We start from the raw sequence: 25,469 nt of genomic DNA on the forward strand, positions 1-25,469 counted from the left end.
CCTGTCATATATGACCCCATTCTTCACCATTCATCTATTTGGCAGACATGTGATATTGATCCTTAGCTTGGTTTCAGTTTCTGATGACGGTTGTTAGTGGATGTGTGTGGACAGTTGTCTTTGTTTTTATGTAAACAGTCTCTGGATCAAGCGCTCCTTTACAAACACGTCGAGATGATACTGCTGTGTCTCGGTCAATGTACCAACATGCTCCTCACATTCACCGTTTTCCCCCCCATGTGTAGCAATAAACATGAGACCTTATGCCATAATTGACATCTATCACTGTCAAGAACGCTGGACTCAAGCTGTTCCAAATTAGAAGTACTTAAAAAAGGTGCCTGTTTGAGTATTGAATACAACTTTGAAACATGAAGATGTCATCTATCGACACGAATCTTTTAGGTGAAGATGAATTCTTTATGTCTGTTGGACAAGTCCATTCTATGCACAGGTAGGTATTTCCCCACGACCGATTGTCATATTTCTACCGCTTTTGGATGCGATCGTTCGGCCATCGCGTTTGTCTGCCTTGCCCAGCTATGGGGAACAACTCACTAGACAGTTCTCTCTCAAAAATAACGTCGTCCAATATACGACGTCAAGCTGTGAGTGCATGTTCGAATCTCAAGAAAGGGCGAGGAATAAGCCACGCTTCGTTCTTCATTGTTCTTTACGATTTATCTCGTAGCTATTTTAGATAACACAATAACAACTTGTGTTCATGTCGTGTATTTTTTGGCGGCACGTGATATTTCTGTGATATCAGTTGACACATTTTGCTATTAAACAATATCAGGTGCGCACCCAGACGAGATTTCAACATTGCAAAAAGAACAAAGTAGGGATCGAAAATATTGCTGGTTAGTCAAGCTGCTTCATCGTGCTATAGTCATCAATAATTATGTTTAGAAACAAAGGTGTTACAAATGAGAAAGTAAGAAAATAAAGATGCAAAGTAAATTTAAACATCAACATTAGAGGCCATGTGACATATTGTTTCAATCCATTTGATGATTAGGACATAAACCTACTGTGTTTTGAAATTTGATATTGTCCCAATGTAGTGTAGATACCTCTTATTATAATTTGGAACCGAGCGCTTAATATATTTGAAAGTGGTTTCCAAAGCCAAAAGGAAACCACTTTTTATCCAATCAGAATCAAGCATTTAGCAATGTCATGGTAGAATTTCAAATAATCACATTTCACACTGGAAACGTTTTTACATAAGTGCATCAACGCCACAGAGTGACCAGTCTCGACAGATTCCATTTGCCATCAAAGATAAAATAGTAGTGAAAATTATATAAATGGATCATTGGGGATCAATGACACCTGGTTTTCTCAAAAAGGGCAAGCCTACGAGTTCCGCCCGCCAATCTCACCTGTGGCAACAGAAAACCTGTTAATGGTGGCATATGATCCTGTGTATTGTATTGGGTCACAAACCTGGTTATCAAGCCAGGAAATGGCAAGAGGAGTTGGTCGATGAAGTGGATGGGTGACCAATTTGACCAGCTGGACTGAAAGTTTCTTGGGCTTCAGTTCTGTCCAACAAAACGTCGATATAGTGTCTGCTTTGTTCACAATATGTCTAAGAATCACAAATTAGGCACAAGTGAGATGGTCGTGTGTCCATAAACCTTCAAGCTTCTCTTGTGTTAACCCCCAGGAAGCTGAGAATTATAATCGATTGCACATTCATTATTTTTCCTTTTTTGCTTTGTTTTTTAGATCAGTCGAGATAGGATGCTTTATCATAAAAGACATAGGGAGCACAAAAATCAGATGGCCGCTGCTGCTGAGAAAGTGAGACCAAACATGACTGTTGTGTAATCATGCATATGTGACTGAAAACCATGCCTCATGGTTTTGTAGAAGTTGTCAGTAGCTGAGAACGATAATCTACTGCACTTTCATTTACTATGTTTCTTTTCTTTTAAATCAATTGAGAAAATATTTTTTACACATGTCCCTTAATGCCTATAAAACGAGACAGAACATGACCTCTGTGTCACATGAACAGGCGCATATTACATCAGCGGTGAATATTTCCTGTGCATGGACGAGTGTGAAACATTACAATATGCAGTACTTCTATGTATATTTTTTTAGATTGTTCATGGCCTTTTTTTACCCCTTACCGTCCACTTGGCTTGATGATGGCACGTGGTCCTGTGCACGGCGCCGTATACATGAGTGGTTATTGAGTTATCAAAAACATATAAATGCAAATAGTCTCTAAATAGCAAATGGCACCATTTGACAACCTTGTTTTTGTGTGGTCAAGGTGTCATGAAAGATTACCTTTTAGTTTCAGAGATATGGTCTGGACAAACATACACATATGAACAGTGTGCAAGTCAAACTATGTTGCCAAATGAAGGGTAAAACATAAAAAAATATGAAAATCCTTAAATAGCACCAGTCGACAACCTTGTCTTTATGTGTGCAAAGTCTCATGAAATAATACCTAATCATTATCGAGATATGATTCGGACAAACACACCAGTGTGAACAGAGTCAAAGTCAAACTTGTTGCCATGGAAAATATTCCTAAAAAGCAACAGGCACCACTTCAGTCCCTGATTAATACATGTACCAAGTTATGATGTTTTAAGTTTTGCTTCGGAAGCGACACCTACCTATTTTCAGCTAATACGTCCAGGTTGTTTCCATGGAAATTCTGCAAACTGCCTAAATAGCAAAATGCCACTTCAGCCCCTGTTTAATAAATGTATCATATTTGGGAGAAAAATATTTCATGGTTTTCAGGTTATGCTCCGGACGGCTGGAGGGACGGACAGACAGAAAGACCAGACGATGACCCCCCGTATAAGGCCATATAAGGCCAATACAAACGAAAACACAGTTCACATAAGGTGATATCAGATGGACGGAACAGGAGATTGTTGACATGGTGCCGCTTCTGCTGATGACATGGTGAATGGGGTCAACGAAACGTAATATAGAAACAACCGAATGATTATAGCTTATACTTGAACAGCACTGATCCATGTAAAAGATCTTTCCGTCAGTAAAACGTGGGATTTCGGGGGCAGAATAGGGCCCCACTTATAGTACTTATAGACCTGCATCACTTCGAGCTTTCCTCTAGCATTAAGCTGACACACCGTGATATAACTGGAATAATGTTATCAGCCACGTTAACCATAACTCACGCACTCACTCACAAGTAATGATAATGTCACATCCAGGCGGGCGAAAAGTACGTTTCAACAAGCGTTAGCATCTTGCAACACTATATTTTAACAAGTAATTGATGGAAATGTAATGATTTATCATTTTTGTTTCATAAAAAGCTGACACCTTCATCGAGAATACATCACGAATGCAACCCTACTTTGAAAATGTTCAGTTAAATGAAAAGATAATGTTAGGAAATATTTCCAAGGATCAACACGCATGAAAACAAATGACGCACAGGTCACAATTTTGTGCAAACCAAAAATTAGCCTCCAACTACTTGAGAAAATATTATCTCATTTCAAGAGGCCATATCATGCAAGTCGTATAGTTGGACAAGGTTATTGACTCCAATTGTCCAACTGTATGAAACAGCTGCTGACTGGGATGCGAATCACCAAGGCCTATTGTATATAAACAGTTTATTACAATTACCTGAACTGAGGATTGTCTGTCTGACTGTCTGGTCGAGCGTCTGCCCGCAGAGCGGAAGCCCCGGGGTTTGATTCCCGACTGCATCATACCAGACGATGTTGAAAGATGGTACTTATTGATGGTATCTCAGTGGACCATTCTTCTCAGAAGGCCTGTGCCAACTGATCCTTGTTACATGGGCGACCTGGTCGTGCTCTAACCCAATACTTCTTTCGGGTAGTGGGGCCTAAGCCATAGGTTGGTCTAGTCTTCCTTGGCCTTGTGATATTAGTGGTGTCAGTGTGTAACTTAACTCTACATTATACACTATTTGACATATAAAATGTGTCGAAAATATATCACCAGCAGGAATAGCCATTACATGAAAAGCTGCTAAGATGAAGGCGTTGACAAAGAAATAGTTGACGTATTATCTTCCGCCAACAGTTTAAAATGAATGTTTCGACAGGTGTCATCTATTCAAGAGCATCCTCAAATCATACGCTGTACTTATCACTGTGACTGGTAAAAAACATTTATCATTAACATGACAAGTAATTGGAACTGAGATTATCTGTTGTGGCATCCAAATCATTATTTTCATTTCAGATCTTCAATGCATATCCAAGGTTGAACCCTATTCGTCATTAGTTCTGTAGACTAGTCATGTAGAATGCGACTCACTTGGTCAACGCCAGAGATATCCAGTCTCAAATATTTGGCGACACACTGATCCAGTAAATCATAATTATCATTTTGTTAATCACTGATTTTTTCGTACCATTTGACTGATGCTTTCTGATTTTGTCCAAGACTAGAAATAGATACTGTATTAATCTATTCATGAGTACTTCATTTTGGTTCTTCACGACTTGACACAGGACGTCACCTTGGGACGTCACCTGGCGCAGTCCTATCAGCCAGTGGAAGTATCTGGACGTTTTTTGTCAGCTGTGGTGAAATCAGTCTCTGCATCCTGTGCTTCTCTCAGATTTCTTCAGGATGAAGTGTCTCGGTGACTGTGGGAACATGCTTCTGATAGTAGCAGCTTATTCTGTTATTACATCGTCAACGTGCTTGAATATTCCATGCCGCTTCTTTGAAAGGGACACAACGATTCGAAATTATGTCACTATTGGGAACATTGGCTTTAAGTTGTTCCAAGTCAAATGTATTGAACAAGGTGGCTGTTTGAGTTTTGAATACGATTTGGAACATTTAACCTGCCACCTACTGAGTGCTGAATCATAGAATTTTGAGGAGAATGCAAGACACATATTTCGTCTTAGGAATCTAACTGACGTAAGTGTATCACATGGTGTGTTAATTTAACAAGAAACCCTTAATAATCTGCATCATACAATAGTATGATAAAATCAATTACATGAATGCTTATTACAGAATATCATTTTCTTTTCAGAAATTTAGCTGAAAGCTACGTTATAACAGTAATGTTTATAAACGTATACACACAAACAAACATATGAGCATCATCCACATTATGTATGCAGACATGTAAGTACAAAACCAACAATATATACACAGACGCACAAACATGAACAATAACCACAATAAATATACAGATGTTTCCATATTGCAAACATGTCCATACTATCTCTTTACAGACATCACACATAAAAGCCATACCCAAAGTAACTATACATACTCTTGTGCCAGCAACACATCCTTGCTGTAAAAGGCGACTATGCTTGTCGCAAGAGGCGACTAATGGGATCGGGTCGTCAGGCTCACTGACTTGGTTCATGCATGTCACCATATCCAAAATGGGTAGATCGATGCTCATGATGTCAGTCACTGGATGGTCTGGTCCAGACTCGATTATTTATAGACCGCCGTCATATAGCTGGAATATTGCTGAGTGCGGCGTGAAACAACAAACAAAACCCGTTGCATATAGAACACACATACGTTATAATCATATACTTTTTCTTACTTCTGACTAAAGGTTCCAACTGGCCCTTGTGTAGCCAAGTCTTGCAGTGTCACGTCTCGATGTTTGAAGGCTCGATCTGGATAAACGGTTTGTGTTACAGGTAATTGCATCATTTTGATGAGAATGATTGAGGCAGATGCTCCTCAAAATAAAGAATGCATCAAATAAGAAAGCACATGCCAAAACAATTTCTAAATTTCAATGAAAAGTTTCCCGAAAGAAAACTATTGTCCACAGAAACTGTTTTAGTACACTCGTCTCTTTTATGTCAAAACAGATTCCATGGGTCGTAAAAAGCAAATATCAATAAAGTTGAAATGATGGATAACTGAAAAATTGTGATGACACCCGGCGTTCGTCAAAAGGGAAAAAGCTCTACTGGTAGCAACCGCCACTCACACAATTTTTCAGAAAAAAGTTAGTGTTTGTTTGTTGAACTCCGCATCAAGGAGTTTCCTGCCACACAAAGGCGGCCTGTAACACATCGGTTCTGGACCTGACAATCATGTGATCAGTATCATGAGAAATTAGTCATGTCGTCGGGGGTCGATTCCACGCTGTCAACCAAGTCATCTTATCATTAACCACACAGACAAATTGTGATATAAACAACAATCAAACGCTGGCTATTTTGTTCAGATATTTATATCAACTTTCCAATATATACAGGTGGAAAGCAGTTCTCTCCTGAAAGATACATACCAGATAAACCATGTGACCAGGAGGGCAGGTCAATGGACAACCAACTTCACGATGCATGCTTGGAGGGGAACCTGAACATGGTGAGACGTATCTTGTCTGGGGGGCAGCTGGATGTCAACAGCAGGGACAGGCGGGAAAGGACACCGGTGATGGCGGCAGCATGCGTAGGACATAAGGACGTCAATAAACTTCTCATAAATGCAGGAAGTAATGTGTCACTTGTTGAAGATCATGGTTACAACATTCTTCACATAGCCATTTGTATAGGACATGTGGCGATGGTCAAGTATATCTTTTCACATAATATCGTTGACATCAACAGTAGAACGAAGTGCAACAGGACATCTGTGATGATGGCAGCAAACAGGAGTTAGAGAAATGTGTTTGCCGTTCTTGTAAGTAAAGGAGCTGATGTGTCATTGAGAAATAAGCGTGGTAACAACATCCTACATTATACCTGTGCTGGGGGACAGATGGAGATGGTGAAATATGTCCTCTCACTGAACAAGGTACACATCAACAGAAGAGGACAACGCGGATGGACATCAGTGATGGTGGCAGCAAGACTGGGAAACAGAGAAATGTAAGACTTGCTTATAAGTAAAGGGTGTAATGTGTCACTGACGGCAAAGAAAGAAACCAACATCCTTCATGCGGCTTGCATTGGGGGACATTTGGAGATGGTTAAATACGTTGTCTCTCAGGATTTTGTAGACATCAATAGCAGACGTTGGAATGGGAAGACAACATTGATGCTCTCAGCACAGCGGGCACCTAGAGAAGTGTTTGACTTCATATTGAGAAGAGGAGGTAATATGTCAATGGTGACTTATAAAGGCGAGAACATCCTTCACTTGGTCTGTACTAAGGGAACTCTAGACATGGTTAAGTATATCGTTTCAAAGAACATTCTGAACATTAACGCCAGGACCAAATAAGGAAACACAGCAGCGTCGATTGCGAAACGAAGAAAGAACAGTGAAGTGCATAACTTTCTCGTGTCGCATGGTGGTCTATAGGTGCCTTCATTTGTACGATTATCCATGTTTGGTATGATGTGTGTGAATAGTTTGAAATGTGTTTCCAATTTCCTTTTGGATAGAAAATTTGTACCAGATTAAACTGTTCTGTGAGTCTCATATTCATCGTTAACTTGCTGTTGTATATATATATTATAGAAACATACCATGTGAAGCATAATGTTATTATAATAATGGAAATAAATACTCACTTAACTTCAAATGTCCATCTTGTAAATCCTGCTGGGGTCCATGCAGGTAGCAAAGGTACTGTAAGTCCCCATGGTCCCCAGTATGGTGGTCTGCGTTCAGTTGCTGACTATCTATAGCCCGTTTTTATATTGTGTCGTGTGTTATAATTTAATATTTTTATTGTTCTAAAACTAGTTTTACAATTAGAATGTGTGATATTTTGCTAGTTGTTATACTGTCCTGCGACGACAGGTCTTAAGATATTATATAAATGCATAACTTGCTCAAGTCACGATATGGTTGAAACAATGCCAATGTGACTTTAAATATTAACTCACTCATTCACTCAAATGTCCATCTACTTTTCTCAGTCAGAACTGACTGACACAGATATGATCATAAAGGAACATATAAGGTCATCTGTGACATTGATCCAGTCTATGGAAAGAGAAGGGCATCTGTACATTCTTCAATTGTCTTTAACTCAGGAAGATGGTGCTTAATTATTAGGCCAAATGGCTAGTGACCTTTAAATGATGTCTAATTAGGAGATCAACCTACTGTGCTTTTAAATTTGATGTAGTCCCACTGTAGAATAGATATCTCATATTTTAATTTGGAACCGACTTATATGCACAGAGATGTGTACGTGTACATTTGATTAATGAAGGCAAATAACCTAAAGAATAATTAAACTGTTACATCATTTGTACAAAGAGGGTTGCGAAGTCGTAAACCATAATTAATGTATAGGATAGTATTCTTTTGTTGCCCAAAAAGGACAAAAACGCATATTTTTTTAAACTGAGGAAAAACGACCCGTATTACATACTAAATTATTCAAACCTAATCTAAAACGTGTAAAACACACTCTAAGGGCAGGCTCGATGGGACCTCCAGAATTGTGAAATGTAGACACCAAAGGCTCGGGCTGCTTCCAGATTGCTTGACAAAAAAGGGAATGTAACAACTGGAAAATTGAAGTCAACCCCTTGCCCTGTGGAAAATAGTTTGTTTATCTCAATGTTTATGCTTAGATCTAACAGATGACGCAGTTTGACTTGGTTCACCACGTTCTTGACACGGCCTGATGATAATCATTTAAGGAATGATATATATCATTCAGTAAATTATTATTATCATTCTGTTTTTATATTGATTTGTTCTTTTCATTTGATTGATGTGTTATCTGACATTTCATTGCTAGTTTTAAGACGACAGATAAATACTTTACAGGTATGGTCTGTAGAGAATCAGTTCATGTCTTATACAGTGTCGTTCTTCATGATTAGGTGACACCAGACACTTTATTAACAGCCCTTCAGTTGAAGCCGCCATTGCAACAGTTGATTGTGGTCCATTGTATCTTACAGGTCACAATCACCTATTGTTTTGACAAATAACCATTTTAATTATCTGGTTTAAAATGAGGTTATTTGCTTTGATAAGGAGACTGCTTCAGGACACTACTACCTATTATTTGTCTAATCAACTTTTGGGCTTCAAATTTGTTTCACTTTATATTTATTACAAAAACAAAAATAATTTTTTGATGTATTGACATTTTTTTTGTATTAACATCAGACATCTTCACGAGTCAAGGGAGTTTTCTGACTATACAATTCTAGTTTCCACCCTTTCCAAACTATGCTGGAACTTCCGAATTTTGGCTAGCCTAACGAATCTGCACAAAGTTCACTCAAAACTGTGTAACAAAATCGACATCTGAATCCTTAACAACACGGCAACTTGCATGGATGGTTAAGGCGATTGTAGGATTTGCTAAGCATGTGTGCCGTCAACTGGCCGTCGACAAATATCTTTTCCAAATCTTTTCATGCACGAGATATGAGGGATTGAATCTGACATATAATACATAACTCGTATTAGCAACTGATGACGCTATAATTAAGCCACGAAATTCTAGCCTAGTTCGAAAAGAGTGAGAGTTGGACATTATAGTCAGCAGTCCTCCCTTGCCTGCAGAAGGTGACATTTGATTGCTTCCAATATATTGTGTGAACTGCATACTTAGACGAGTTCCTTTGATGATCATAAGGTCAAAGTAGATCCTACTACATGAAGAGATTAAGGAGTCTCTTGAGGAATTCATTTCAGTCAATCTGTGTAAAATCCAGTCTCATTTTTCAGGTAATTGGCATATTGATCGAAACTTCCAGTCAACATGTTTATTGCCTGAGTGAATATGTCAATTTACAAAATGACTGACATTTTTAGCCAATATACATATTACCTGATTATTGACATTGACTGTGGCATATACATACATATAAAAGCTTATGTAATCAGGTACACACACAAGAACTGTACCTACAATAAAATACAGATATCTATACAGACATATGCGTGTATCAACAATACCAGAAGCATATAATCATGCAGTTTTTCATACTTCTGTCAGGCTCGCTGACTTGGTTGATGCATGTCATCGCTCCCAATTGCGTGGATCGATGCTCATGATATTAATCACTGCATTGTCTGGTCCAGACTTGATTATTTACAGACCGCCGTCATATAGCTGGAATATTGCTGAGTGCGGCGTTAAACAACAAACCAACCAAATCATACTTCTGATCAAGGGCTCTGAATAGCCCCTGCGTAGTCAAATCATGTCCCAATGTTTGGAGCCACGATCCAGAAAAGCAATTTGTATTACAGCCTCATCATTCACAAAAGTTATGTTAGTCAACTCGTCTCGATAATTTGCCGTAACATATTCCATGGGTCGTGATAAATGTGATATCAATTGATCACTATGACGATCCGGGGTGGAATAGGTCTTCAGCAACCCATGCTTGCCGTAAAAGGCGACTATGCTTGTCGTGAAAGACGACTAACGGGATCGGGTGGTCAGTCTCGCTGTCTTGGTTGATGCAGGTCCAATTTCGTGGATCATCAGTCAATCCAGTGAACAGAATTATAGGAAATGATCCACGTCATCGGGGTATGACACCACACTGTCAACCAAGTCACCAAGTATGAGCACCTGATGACCAACCACACATACAGATTGTGATATAGACGACAATCAAACTCTGGTTATTTATTTTAGATATTTGTATACAATTTGCAATATCTAGAGTGAAGGGTGTAATGTGTCACTGATGGCAACTGGACGTACCAACATCCTTCATGCGGCGTGTATTGGGGGACATTTGGACATTGTTAAATGCGTTGTCTCTCAGAACGCTGTAGATATCAACAGCAGAAAACGGTATTGGAAGACACCACTGGTGTTGTCAGCAATGATGGGACACAGAGATGTGTTTGATTTCGTTCTGAGCAGAGGGGGTAATATGTCAATGGTGACAAAACAAGGCAAGAACATCCTTCACTTGGTCTGTCAGAAGGGGAATCTAGACATGGTGAAGTTTATTATTTCAAAGGACCTTCTGGACATTAACGCCAGGACCAACAAAGATGATACAGCAACGTTGATAGCAAAACAAAAAAAGAACATCGAACTGTATGACTTTCTCGCATCTACGTTTTGTATGACGTGAGGATATGTGTTTTGGCTGAAAATATGTGCCGGTTAAAACTTTTCTGTGTGTCTATGTGGCCGAATGGTAAACATTTTAATCGTCTTTATGTGTAATGGTACCTAGTAGAAACACTTTTCTTTTAACTGTTCTTACAACGACAAAAACAATCGCAAACTAGTCAAGTCACAGAGATACAATAAAATCACCTATCCACATATTTCAAATTCAGTTTAAGTAAATCATTACAATCAGATAAAGTCTCATTTTCAGCTGACGTTGGATTGGCTTTCCATATATTTCCAAGAAAAGAGATAAATGTTTAATACGTGTTATCAATGACGAATCAGTCACTGTTATATACAGCTACCTTCTTCATCATTCACCGATTTGACACAAGTCATATATTCGTCAAGTTCCACATAAACCATTAACCATGTTTATTTCCTCAGACCAGTTACCCTTGTTTAATTTCAGGTGCACTTTCACCATTATTTCTAAATTAGCAAAACCCCATATTTCGGAACAGTAGAGAAGGATTGGTTCTACCATCACATCAAAAGCTTTCAATACATGTAGGCAATGTCATGGTCGGTTCACGTTTCGTGCTCTTTTCATTAGGCAGTTCGTTGATTCTGTTGCGTTTGCTGTTGATGATTTCTGTGAAAGTTTATACCAAAGTATGAAATGATCAACTTGTTCTAGTTTCTCTCCCCAAAATATAATATTGATTTGATGGATTTGGCTAGCCCACTCTATCTCGTTAGTCGCCTCTTACAACAAACATGGGATGCTGAAGACCAATTCTTACCCGGAATCTTCACGGGATAGCTGATAATGTTGTCAAGTTACAATGAAGATTAAATAAACTTCAAGACTGTTCTATAATGTGAGGTTTGGATATCAATTTAGAAGTATCAAAGTAAAGTCATCGTGTTTAGAAAGGACCGAACACTGTAAGCACTTCAATGTAAACAGCCTCACCAGGTACTGGCTTCGTCTCTTGAGATCGCCACATCAGAGGCAGCCTCATCGATGCAAAAGAATGTGAGAAAGTATAAATTGATGGAAAACACCAAGATTGGGCAACATGCGTCAGTAGGATACTATTCCCACATGGTTTTCGGTATGTGTAGATTGCACAATGTTACATGTCAATTCCCAAATTGAAACAATATGTTAATCCAGAAATATGTAAGTAAAAGAACCCAGTGTGGATAACCAACAAGCGGTATACAATCAACACGTGTATTACAAAAATTAACTAGGTTTACACATCAATACAAATTATTGCACAGCAATTACAATGGCAGTACACAATATTGTGGGAGTACAATATATATTCAATGGCAATATATAATTTGATGGCAGTGGTCAGTATCAAATACAAAAATACAGTGGTGATAGGATAAGTCAGTGACAAAAAGATATATTCACTCAGCGTCGACAACGGCCAAGCTTCCGGTAGGGCCTAGGCAGGGAAATCAGGGATGATGACCGATGTTCTCGAGAAACCTGGTACCTAAGCGAAGAAAAACGTAAGACACGAAATGTGTGAGAGATACGTAAACACGTTCTTGTTCCACTATAAATATACAACCAAACCAGCCACTGGAAAGTTCCAGACAGTACTAATTGTATTCGTTTCCTTGATATGTGTTGTTTTCTTATTGAATGTTTTTGGCGCATACATTTCTAGATTTTCTTATTGTTTCAATTTGGAAGTCGAGAGGTAACACAATAATAGTCACCACATTCTTCACGTTACCTGATGATAATCATTCTCGAATATCATGGGAAAGATATATGTCATTCAGTAAATAATTATTATAATTCTGTTGAATACTTATTTGTTCTTATCATTTGATTGATATTTTATGTGACATTTCATTGCTATTTTCAAGACGAAAGATAAATATTTTATAGGTTTAGTCTATACTGAATCATTACATGTCGTATACAGTGTCGTTCTGCACGACTTGAAACGCGATATAGACAACCCGTGGGACGTCACGTGGTGATATATATCATATTGGCTATATTCATCGTCAGATTGGTGGTATATGTCAGAGGAAGCGTCTGGACATTTGTGTCCGGAGTGGTGCATCCTGTGCTTCTCTAAGATCTCTCCAGGATGAAGTGTCTCGGTGACAGTGGGAACATGCTTCTAATGGTAGCAGCTTATTCTGTTATTACATTGTCAACGTGCTTGAAGGTTCCATGCCACATTTTTGTAAGGGACACAACGATTCTAAATCATGGCACTATTGGGAACATTGGCTTTAAGTTGTGCCAAGTCAGATGTATTGAACAAGGTGGCTGTTTGAGTTTTGAATACGATTTGGAACTTTTAACCTGCCACCTACTGAGTGCTGAATCAAAGAATTTTGAGAAGAATGCAAGACACATATTTCATCTTAGGAATCAAAACGACGTAAGTTTATCACATGGTGTGTTAATTTACCAAGAAACCCATAATAATATGCATCATACAATGATAAAATCAATGACATGAATGCTTATCACCACAGAATATCATTTTCTTTTCAGAAACAGAATTTAGTTGAAAGCTACGTTTTAGCCATTTGGTCTAACTAACACAGCATTGTCATGAATTTGTACATTCTGCCATATTTATTTTTTTATATTTCTATTTTGATACTTAACTAGCATAAAATGTTTATAAACAATTCACAAGACACATAGAATGACACATGTATGAACGAAACTCACAGTTTATAAATCCACATATTAAGCTATGAAAAAAGGCAATGGTTATATAGAATGGTATGCCTTTGTGAACAGAACTTGCACGTTATATACACAGTTTTATGCATATATGAACAGTACCCTCAATCATTATATCCCAAAATGGACAAAACGTTTACCCTCTTTAATGCTTAATGTTTGCACCAACCTAACATTAACTTACTTAAGCTTTTGTTTGTATGTTGTTTAACGCCGCACTTAGCAATATTCAAGCTATATGACGACGATCTATAATAATCGAGTCTGGAACAGATAATCAAGTGATTGACATCATGAGCATCGATCTACGCATTTTGGATATGGTGACATCAATTAAGTCATTTAGCCTGGTCACCCGATCCCGTTAGTCGCCTCTCACGACATGCAAAGTCGGCTTTTATGGCAATTATGGGTTGCTGAAGACCTATTCTCTACCCGGAAATTCATGGGTCTAACAATAAATGTGTTATTGTTTGTGTGCAATATGTACACAAACAGTTATGTTTATAAACGTATACACACAAACAAACATATGAGCATCATCCACATTATGTATGCAGACATGTAAGAACAAACCAACAATATATAACACAGACGCACAATCAAGAACAATAACCACAACAAATATACAGATGTTTCCATATTGCAAACATGTCCATACTATCTCTTTACAGACATCACACATAAAAGCCATACCAAAAGTAACTATACTTACTGATGTGCCAGTAGTGTGTGCAGTGAATGAATACGTGTTCTGGTGTTTCTTGTTGTTTGCAATGTGGGCAGTTTCGTGTTTTGTGTAGATTAGCTATTTTACGGTGATTATTTAGTTTGGTGTGGCCTGTTTGTAGTTTAGTAATTATTCTGTCGATTTTTTTGTATTGGTGTAGTATTTTTGGTTTATTTAGGGGTTTTGGGGGTACTTTCCTGATTTGGCTATTTAAGTTTTGGTATATATTTTGCCATTTTTTGTTGATTTTTTGTTTAGTGAGACTTTTGATTTCTGATTTTGAGCTGGGTAAGTTTAAGCTTATTTCTGGGAGTTAAAGGGATAATAATGCTGCTTTATCTGCCTTTTCATTTCCAAAGATTCCTACGTGGGCGGGGGTCCAAATGAACTCTATTTGTTTATCTGCCCTAGTTAAGTTGTTTGAGCTATTGAGTATTTGATTTATTAGTTTGGGGTGGTTTTTAGTGTTTTATTTTTGAGGGCTTGTAGTCCACTGAGGGAGTCGGTTAGGATGAGGATTTTTTGTTGTTTTTTAGATTGCTGATTGTGTAGTGCTGAGACAACTACTGACTGATATAGAAGATTTAACGTGCGCTTTCCGACTGCAGCATATTTCGCACACGGGCCTGGCCGGACCATTTAGTGTATTCCGAAAAGGGTGAAAGTGGTGTGTGCAACCCAAGAGGGGGCTTTTAGGGGTTCCTTACATTGAATTTTTGAGATTTTTAAATTTGGAATAAATGCCGAGGTGTGTGGAGGAGGGAACTAAGGGAGCCGGGTAAGGTGGGTGTTTGTATGTTTATTGGATTTTGGATTGGTAGATTAATTAGTTTTTAGATCCGCTTAATTAGGTCTGTTTTGAATAGGAAGACGCCTAGGGCCTTGAAGTTTTCTAGTTTATTTTGAGGGTTTAGTATTTCATCTAGAGTAGGAACCTTATTAAGATTGAGGGTGGTTTGTAGTGTGGTTCTGTGTGTTTGGTAGTGGGTGCAGTGGTTGAGTGCGTGTTCTGTGGTTTCAGGTTGTTTGCAGTGGGGGCAGTTGCCTGTGGTGTGTCTTTTAAGTTTTTTTAGGTGCTTATTTAGGTTCGTGTGTCCTGTTTGGAGTTTTGTAATTAATCTGTCAATTTTTTTAGAGGGGTGTAGGATTTTAGGTTCGGCAAGTGGTTTTCTGACCACTTTTTTATTTGGCTATTTGAGTTTTGATATTGATTATGCCATTTTTTGTTTGTTTACACTTTTAATTTCTGATTTGGAGATGGGTAGGTTTAGGCTTATTTTTGGTATTTTAAGAGATAATTTAGCTGCTTTGCCGTAAATTCCTATGTGGGCGGGGATCCACAAGAAGGTTATTTGTTTGCCTGCTTTTGTTAGGTCGTTGAAGCTTTTAAGTATTTGGTTGATTAATTTAGGTCGTTTTTTGGTATTTTTGTTTTGGAGGGCTTGTAGTCCACTAAGGGAGTCGGTGAGAATTAGGATTTTATTGTTGTTTTTAGATTGTTGGTTATGCAGGGCTGAGGCCATGCCCATAAGTTCGGCCGTGAATATAAATTGGTTGTTAGGGAGTCGGTAAGATTGTGTGGATATAACTGGTTGTGTGGTATGGACTCCGAAGCCTGTGTGGTTGGAGATCGGGTCTGAAGATCCGTCAGTGTATATGTGACACCCATTTGGCCAATTTTCGTGTATGAATGCAAGTGTGGAGGTTTTAGCTATGTTTGGGTCGATTTGTTTATTTATTTGGTTAGCTAGCATTGTGTCTATTTTGGTATTTTGAGTTTAGGGGTGAAGATATTTGATTTTTTGCAGTTTTGTTTAAGATTTTGAGTTTGGTGTTCATTGAGGTAGTTAGTTATTCTTTGGGATATTGGGGTGAGTAAGGGGTGTTTGCGAGCTAGAGTTTGGTTTCTTGGGCAAATGTTTTGGTTAATTATGAGACAACTAATAGGTCTCAAGATTAAGTATTCGGCTGGATGGCAGCTGCCATTTAATTACAAAACAGACAGTCGTCTAGACGGCTCACATGTAAGTGCGCCGACATGTGCCTAAGATCATAAAATGGACAATCTTTGGTAACATCTAATTTATTGTTGTCTCACGCCAGAGCTGTGAATAATTCTGTTCATTGAACAATTGGAATTCAGGAAGTTATCAATAATTGTTTTACTTAACATAAGATAAGATAAGTTGTTTACAACATAATATTATGATGTCAGGATGTACTACAGTCAAAACCATATATTTTAGAATCAATTTAATGACAGACTATGATTTCCAAGTCCCGATGAGCAAATCAATGAGGTATAAGTTTCACAGACCGCCTATACTTATATATATATATTTCATAACTATTCTCCAGTTAAAGTCCTATCCTCTTATCAAAAAATCTGTGAGAGTGATCATCATTAACCAAGCTCATTCTCGTCAAAGAATACAGAACAAATGAAGAATCAGATGCATATATTTATTGCCATGCTTCATTCATCACAAAGTAGATTTACATACATTTGTGAATGGCACTTAAACTGTGATAATGAATTTTACCATTGTCCATATTATATCATCAATATTAACCATAATATGGATTTCCGAATATATAAACGACTCCAAACGTTCATATTTCAGACAAAAACAAAGTCAGCTGTCTTTTAACGTTCAGGGGAAAAGGGTTTGCTTTCACAATTGAACATTTGTTTTCACCAAAGGACAATCACATCAAGCCAAAAACAGTAAAAATACACATATATGGTTAGCGACCGTCATTATACAGCGAGGGGGAAAATTCGTCTGCTCTAACTGCCTTCACAAAAACATTCCAGCCCTTAATTACCGAGGCAGCTGTGACGTAGTAGCATTACATTCGCTGCGTTTGCAGCATATAAGATGTGTAATCTGTGGAGTGACTAAAGTAATATTACAGCTGAAATCTTACTTACATGGTTGTTTTAATAGAAAACTTACAGTTTAAAAACACAATTGTTCTTATATAATGTTTTTAGGTTTGGTTTATCAATACAAGAGAAGATTTTTATACATATAAAACTGGTCGAAAATACAGCTGAACAATAGAAAAATAAAAATAGGAGTTGTGAATAGTGACAAATTTTCATTACATCACCGTGTCAATAATTATTGATTGATTCCGTCAAACAACTGTCAAACTATTTATTGCCATGTACGTACATGTACACAGGAAGTCGGCGCTGTCAGAGGCTCCAGGTAAATAAACATCGTGGTTTTATGACGGGAGATCAGACGAACCGTGAACCAGGGGCATGCGACGTAATTACACCTAAAGGTGGTAGAACCAGGGTATTGTCTCTTGGACTGGCTAACTGACCGTACGTATAATTGGTAAATATATTCGTTTTGACACCCGTGTTTCATAAGCATCCCGGCTCATAAGCAGAATACAGACAAATGAGGCCACGTGATCAGCGGAGCGTGAACAACATGGATGCCGCCTTTCGGCCGTACCAAACAGTCAAGCTGCGATCCCGGAACTGAATCCAATTGCAAGCGGAGACAAGATTATTTCCCTTACCCAAACATGATCGTTGCTCAGAAATGTTCAAATCAATCTAAGTAAATCATGAAATTAATGCGAGAATGACATTTATGCGAAAAAAGCGATCGTCAGTCCCTCTGATTATTTAATATGTTCCATTTCATCATGATAAAAAAGTTAGTCACTTATAAGGTTACCACTTTGAAAATGGAAACGATCGTTAACAAAAACAACAAAATGTATTCTCTCATCACTCAGCCTAACAGTGATATAACTGCAAATTAAACAATCAAGTACGCTAAAGTATTACACATGGTGGGTGGAGGACCAGGCGCACTTTGAGTTTGACAGGTGTCATCAACTGGTCAAGTAACATCACGGTTTGTATATTCACGTTGATTGGACAGTCTAGACTGGCGCCAACTAATCATGACGGCGTCTTCAGAACAGAACAGAACTTTATTTCTCCCAGGTTTAGGCTTACGTGGATAACAGGGTTTATTGTTATACTATTAGGATTAATAGATACAATTGAGTATTTATGCCCTTGATCATAAAGATAGTCACTACTTTCACACTTTGATTTTCATGATTTGGGTTATGATTAAATTGACAAAATAAGAAATCATTCCGTGTATATATGTATTATATATTGTACCCCAATACGTAATTAAATTGTGTATAAAAAAGGACACTACGTTAATTACTGTCATTGATTATTTGATAAACATATTCACATTTAGTTGTGTGATATGTCACAGAGGTAAAGCTAATTCATAACAACTAATTGTCCCATTTATTTGGTTTCTATCTTTTATATGAAACAAATGCTATAACATGGGGTGATAAACTTCATTGGCAATAGACGTAGCATATAATTGTCCACATGAACAGTCTACTCTGTTCCAGATATGTTTATTCATTTTGTCAGCATTTAAATCGTTGCATTCCTGGCACAAAGATTCATTTGACGAAATCTTGTTCCCTGTTTTGAATTACCGTCAGATAGTTCCACAACAATTATAAAATTTTCAGCCCTATGTGTTGCGCATAATTCCGAGATAATTCGAAGTTCCTATTCTTGTACGAACAATTATAATAATGAGTCCCTCTATATTCTCGAAACGGTCTTTGTTCTACGACAACCGTAAGTCGGTATGGGAAAACAAAATATTTGTTTAATTGTTCAAAGTTCAAAGTCAATGTCATATGATTGTAGACAAGGAAGATAAGAAATTAAATATAAAGAGTAGCCACTTTGAATGACAGAATTTCTTTTAGTTAAATTTGCTCATGATTTGGTCTTTTCGTGGTACATAGTGCCAAAATACTTTAATTATTTACTTTCATGTCATTATTAATCTCACATAACGTCAAAAGTTGTACAACTTTTAACAGATATCATTATGACATATTGTATCCAAACATTTCCAAACATTTCCAAACAAATCCAAGCTTGGAAATGTGACCTTCCAAATATTGGAATGGTCATATTTCCAATTGGAATGGTAGTATTTCCAAGTTTTGGATTTTTTGGAATGGATGATATTTTGTCCAGTGTCAGGCTCGCTTATTTTGTTTTATGCATGTCACCATATCCAAAATGCGTAGATCGATGCTCATGATGTCAATCACTGGATTGTCTGGTCCAGACTCGATTATTTATAGACCGCCGTCATATAGCTGGAATATTGCTGAGTGCCGCGTTAAACAACAAAACAAACAAACAAATCAAACAAACAAACAAACAAAACCCGTTTCATATAGAACACACATACATTATAATCATATACTTTTTCTTACTTCTGACTAAAGGTTCCAACTGGCTCTTGTGTAGCCAAGTCTTGCAGTGTCACGTCTCGATGTTTGAAGGCTCGATCTGGAAAAACGGTTTGTGTTACAGGTAATTGCATCATTTAGTTGATAATGATTGAGGCAGATGTTCCTCAAAATAAAGAATACATCAAATAAGAATTCACATGTACATGCCAAAACAATTTCTAAATTACAATGTAAAGTTTCCCGAAAGAAAACTATTGTCCACAGAAACTGTTAAAGTACACTCGTCTCTTTTATGTGGAAACAGATCCCATGGGTCGTAAAAAGCAAATATCGATAAAATTGAAATGATGGATAACTGAAAAATTGTGATGACACCCGGTGTTCGTGTTTGTTTGTTGAACTCCGCATCAAGGAGTTTCCTACCATACAAAAGCGGCCTGTAACACATCAGTTCTGGACCTGACAATCATATGATCAGTATCATGAGAAATTATTCATGTCGTCGTGGGTCGATTCCACGCTGTCAACCAAGTCATCTAATCACCAACCACACAAACAAATTGTGATATAAACTACAATCAAACGCTGACTATTTATTTCAGATATTTATATCAACTTTCCAATATATACAGGTGGAAAGCAGTTCTCTCCTGAAAGATACATACCAGATAAACCATGTGACCAGGAGGGCTGGTCAATGGACAACCAACTTCACGATGCATGCTGGGAGGGGAACCTGAACATGGTGAGACGTATCTTGTCTGAAGCACAACTGGATGTCAACAGCAGGGACAGGCGGGAAAGGACACCGGTGATGGCGGCAGCATGCGCAGGACATAAGGACGTCGTAAAACTTCTCATAAATACAGGAAGTAATGTGTCACTTGTTGAAGATCATGGTTACAACATTCTTCACATAGCCACTTGTATAGGACATGTGGCGATGGTAAAGTATATCTTATCACAGAATATCGTTGACATCAACAGTAGGACGAAGTGCAACAGGACATCTGTGATGATGGCAGCAAACAGGAGTTATAGAAATGTGCTTGCCGTTCTTGTAAGTGAAGGAGCTGATGTGTCATTGAGAGATAAACGTGGTAACGACATCCTACATTATACCTGTGCTGGGGGACAGATGGAGATGGTGAAATATGTCCTCTCACTGAGCAAGGTACACATCAACAGAAGAGGACAACGCGGATGGACATCAGTGATGGTGGCAGCACGACTGGGAAACAGAGAAATGTTGGACTTTCTTATAACTAAAGGGAGTAATGTGTCACTGACGGCAAATGAAGATACCAACATCCTTCATGCGGCTTGCATTGGGGGACATTTGGAGATGGTTAAATACGTTGTCTCTCAGGATTTTGTAGACATCAATAGCAGACGTTGGAATGGGATGACAGCATTGATGCTCTCAGCACAGCGGGCACATAGAGAAGTGTTTTACTTCATATTGAGAAGAGGAGGTAATATGTCAATGGTGACTTATACAGGCAAGAACATCCTTCACTTGGTCTGTACTAAGGGAACTCTAGACATGGTTAAGTATATCTTTTCAAAGAACATTCTGAACATTAACGCCAGGACCAAACAAGGAGAAACAGCAGCGTCGATTGCAAAACGAAGAAAGAACAGTGAAGTGCATAACTTTCTCGTGTTGCATGGTGGTCTATAGGTGCCTTCATTTGTACCATTATCCATGTTTAGTATGATGTAAGGAAACAGTGTGTTTGAATAGTTTGAAATGTGTTTCCAATTTCTTTTTGGATAGAAAATATGTACCAGATTAAACTGTTCTGTGAGTCTCATATTCATCGTCAACTTGTTGATATATATATATATATATATATATATATATATATATATGTATGTATGACATTGATCAATTTTATGAAAACAGCAGGGCATCTGTACGTTCTTCAATTGTTTTTAACTCAAGAAGATGGTGCCCAATTATTAGGCCAAATGGCTAGTGACCTTTAAATGATGTCTAATTAGGAGATCAACCTACTGTGCTTTTAAATTTGATGCAGTCCCACTGTAGAATAGATATCTCATATTTTCATTTGGAGTCGAGCGCTCTAGCACAAGGTTTCAAATGTATAAATAAGAGGTATCTACTTTACAGTGGGATATATCACATTTCAAAACACAGTAGCTTTATCTCCATTCTACCATGACGGCAACAACGGTTTGAAAACGGTGCTCTCTTGCAAGTCGTAACAACACAGGGTGCGCTGGTCTGCAATCTAAGAACATTCCGAAAAGTGGTCACAGGTGGTTATATATGTAACACTTATTGCTTAAGTTGAAGATTAAAAAGAACATAGGCGTGAGTAGTTGAAAATAAGTGTTCAAAACTCTTTGTTTTCTCAAAATGAAGTTGACAAATAGCACTCCAAACTTAATCCAAGGACAGATGTTTTAATTTCTGCACTGTTTGAAATGACCATGTAATTTCTTGGAATTAAGGGAAATCGAACATGCCATTTTCCATTGTAGGGGTGCCTGGTTGTAGAAAAAGGTATTAAAATGCTAAACGAATCTATTTCTACAACAAAACTTCATGAATTAACATTCTGTAATATATTTGACATGTGTAAGTGTTATAAGTTAGTTTAAATAAGTTAGCTATTACCTCCAGTAAACAATAATAAGGCCAAAATAAATGCCTCTCCGCCCCTAACTTGGATGTGGCAGAACTTGACCTACATCATGGTTACTCACACCTCACAGCTGTCAGTGGCTGATAATTTTGTGTACACGTTCTCCGTTATTAGTTAAAAGAAGCAAGATGACAACCCAGATCTATGATGTGATTCGACATTAACCTGTAGATTTACTGGGAATTGTCGAGTCTGCTGGTGCAATATGATTACCACTGGAACTAAGTATGGCTGAACAGCCGCTGTTTAGGCTGCAGACGAGCTGTATATATTGACACGAGGTATCTGCATGGTGTGACCTGTCAATTTCAAGATTTCACGGACTCTAAGCAAGAGAGTGAAAGAAATGAGACATTTGTGGCCCAGAAATAGTGGTGCGTGTTCTGAAATGATTTTCATCAAGTTTGACTTCAATGCTTTTCGAATAGATTAGTGTTTCCTGAGTGATGGACTTTCAAATCCTCTTCTGTCATGGTGTTTGACAGGGATGACAACGAATACCGATCACAAAAAAGGTTTGTGAGCAACATGTTGCCATGAATAAAGTTTTTTTCAAACAAATTCTTATTATGTTCTTTTTTACTTTCATCATGTTTATTGTCGGTTGTTTAAATGAGGAAATAGCTTAAATTGTTCGGATTCTGGTCACCATAGAACATGTCCCTAACAGTTTCATAAACATTTCATTTCTATGCAAAATATATGCATTTGTTATTTTTTTTAATGTCATCATCGAAGCAGTCAGGCTTGCGGCCTAGAACGCCCAAAACATCCGATATCGAACTCACATATTTCCTATATTTGACGCTATGCTGTCTATTAATTCGCGACAACCCTTAACTCGGCGTGTATTAGAGACCTGGCTGGTATTTTTAGAGACCCAGGTGTAAGAGAGGAAATTTAGATACGTTTTACAGTTCATATGGGGGTCATCCATCGGCAGCCATTTTATTATAAATCGATATGTAGGCCATCTATTTATTCATACGCACGTTTTTTGTGAAAGGCTTAATATATTTGAAAGGGGTTTTCGTAGCTAAAAGGAAACCTCTTTTTAACCCATCAGAATTAAGCATTCATCAATGTCATTGTAGAATTCAATATATTCATCTGTCGATAAAGGTTTCCTTCATATTTTGAGGAACTTCCTCGAGATAACACTATAAGCTGGGGTTTTACTTATTGTTGTTGTTGTTTGTTGTTTAACGCTGCACTCAGCAATATTACAGCTATATGACAACGCTTTATAAATAATCGAGTCTGGACCAGACAATTATGATTATGTTATAATCATACTGAGTGAGTGAGTGCATATGGTTTAACGCCGCTTTTAGTAATATTCCAGCAATATCACGGCGGGGGACACCAGAAATGGGCTTCACACATTGTACCCATGTCGGGAGTCGAACCCGGGTCTTCGGCGTGACGAGCGAAGGCTTTAACCACTAGGCTACCCGACCGCCCCTTATAATCATAAGTATCGATCCACGCAGTATGGGTTGCCGAAGACCTACTCTACCCCGGATCTTCACGGATGTGGTGGTTAAACTCTTCTAATAGACCCGATAAGCTCCTCTGATTGGGATGTTCCCAAAGCCCTGTGGTCCACGCCGTGATTCTTAATGGTACTGGTGGCATATTTTACATTACTATCATGAGTGTCTCTTCATTGGCTCTGTTGTTTTTTTCAACTACAATGTAGTTGATTATTGGCTTGCTCCGCCTGAATTCTATTTCTCTCTGCTTCTCTCGGGTTGACAATCGCTGTTACGGATGTTAGTGTGGTAACCTTGACGTAGTATTTTTCTGTAACTCGTCTTTTTTTAACTATTGCTTTCAAAAGTGGCTCAACTAAAACAATAAGTAAATGAATATTGTTAGAGGTCAACTGCATTTAAGACTGTTAGATGGGGGGTATATTTTGGAATTGAAATGTTAGTAGACACAATTGGGAACATTTCTGTTGATGCTCGACTGTGGATCACATCTAAATAGTGATGATGCATTTTTTTCCTGAAGAGGTGAGCGTATGTTGCTCCAAAATGTTACAAACATATCCAAAGGCAAGTCAATTGTCAGTCGGAAAAAAACACGTTGACACACGGTACATGTCAAAATAGGGAATTGCATCAGAAATATGTATTGTCACTGATGCATCGAATTTGGAAATGTCTTCCACAAACGTTATAAAAGTTTTACTAAAGCATTCCATTTATAAACAAACTTGTAAATTTGCAGAAAGAGCAGGCTCGATGGGACCTCCAAAATTGTGAAATGTAGACACCAAAGGCTCGAGCTGCATCCAGATTGCTTGACTCAAAAAGGAATGTAACAATTTGAAAATTGAAGTCACGCCCTTGCCCTGTGGAAAATATTTTGTTTAGATCTAAATATAAAACAGATGACGCAGTTTGACTTGGTTCAAATGGTCACCACGTTCTTGACACGGCATGATGATAATCATTTAAAGAAAGATATATGTCATTCAGTAAATCATTATTATCATTCTGTTTTTATATTGATTTGTTCTTTTCATTTGATAGATGTGTTATCTGACATTTCATTGCTATTTTTAAGACGAGAGATAAATACTTTAAAGGTATGGTCTGTAGAGAATCAGTTCATGTCTTATACAGTGTCGTTCTTCATGATTAGGTGACACCAGACACTTTATTAACAGCCCTTCAGTTGAAGCCGCCATTTCAACAGTTGATTGTGGTCCATTGTATCCTACAGGTCACAATCACCTATTGTTTTGACAAGTTTAGAGGGTTCGCTCGTCACGCCGAAGATCCGGGTTCGATTCCCGACATGGGTACAGTGTGTGAAGCCCATTTCTGGTGTCCCCAGCCGTGATATTGCTGGAATATTGCTAAAAGCTGCGTAAAACCATACTCACTCACTCACTGTTTTGACAAGTAACCATTGTAATTATCTGGTTTAAAATCAGGTTATTTGCTTTGATAAGGAGACTGCTTCAGGACACTACTACCTATTATTTGTCTAATCAACTTTTGGGCTTCCAATCTGTTT

The 25,469-nt window shown here is 37.9% G+C and overlaps 1 protein-coding gene across 1 annotated transcript in view; it reads left to right on the forward strand.

The window, feature by feature from the left end:
• Positions 1-25,469, forward strand: part of LOC139457425 (ankyrin repeat domain-containing protein 17-like) — a 114,688-nt gene that overhangs the window by 26,269 nt on the left and 62,950 nt on the right. The window contains exons 5-8 of the mRNA XM_071238825.1: positions 6,248-6,444; positions 6,804-6,863; positions 19,795-19,882; positions 20,394-21,236. Coding sequence (XP_071094926.1) covers positions 6,248-6,444; positions 6,804-6,863; positions 19,795-19,882; positions 20,394-21,236 — 1,188 coding nt within the window. The remainder of the gene's footprint in view (positions 1-6,247; positions 6,445-6,803; positions 6,864-19,794; positions 19,883-20,393; positions 21,237-25,469) is intronic.

Source organism: Haliotis cracherodii, unplaced genomic scaffold (assembly GCF_022045235.1).
Source record: "Haliotis cracherodii isolate W230 unplaced genomic scaffold, xgHalCrac1.p SCAF_12, whole genome shotgun sequence".
In the NCBI taxonomy this organism is placed as follows: Eukaryota; Metazoa; Mollusca; class Gastropoda; order Lepetellida; family Haliotidae; genus Haliotis; species Haliotis cracherodii.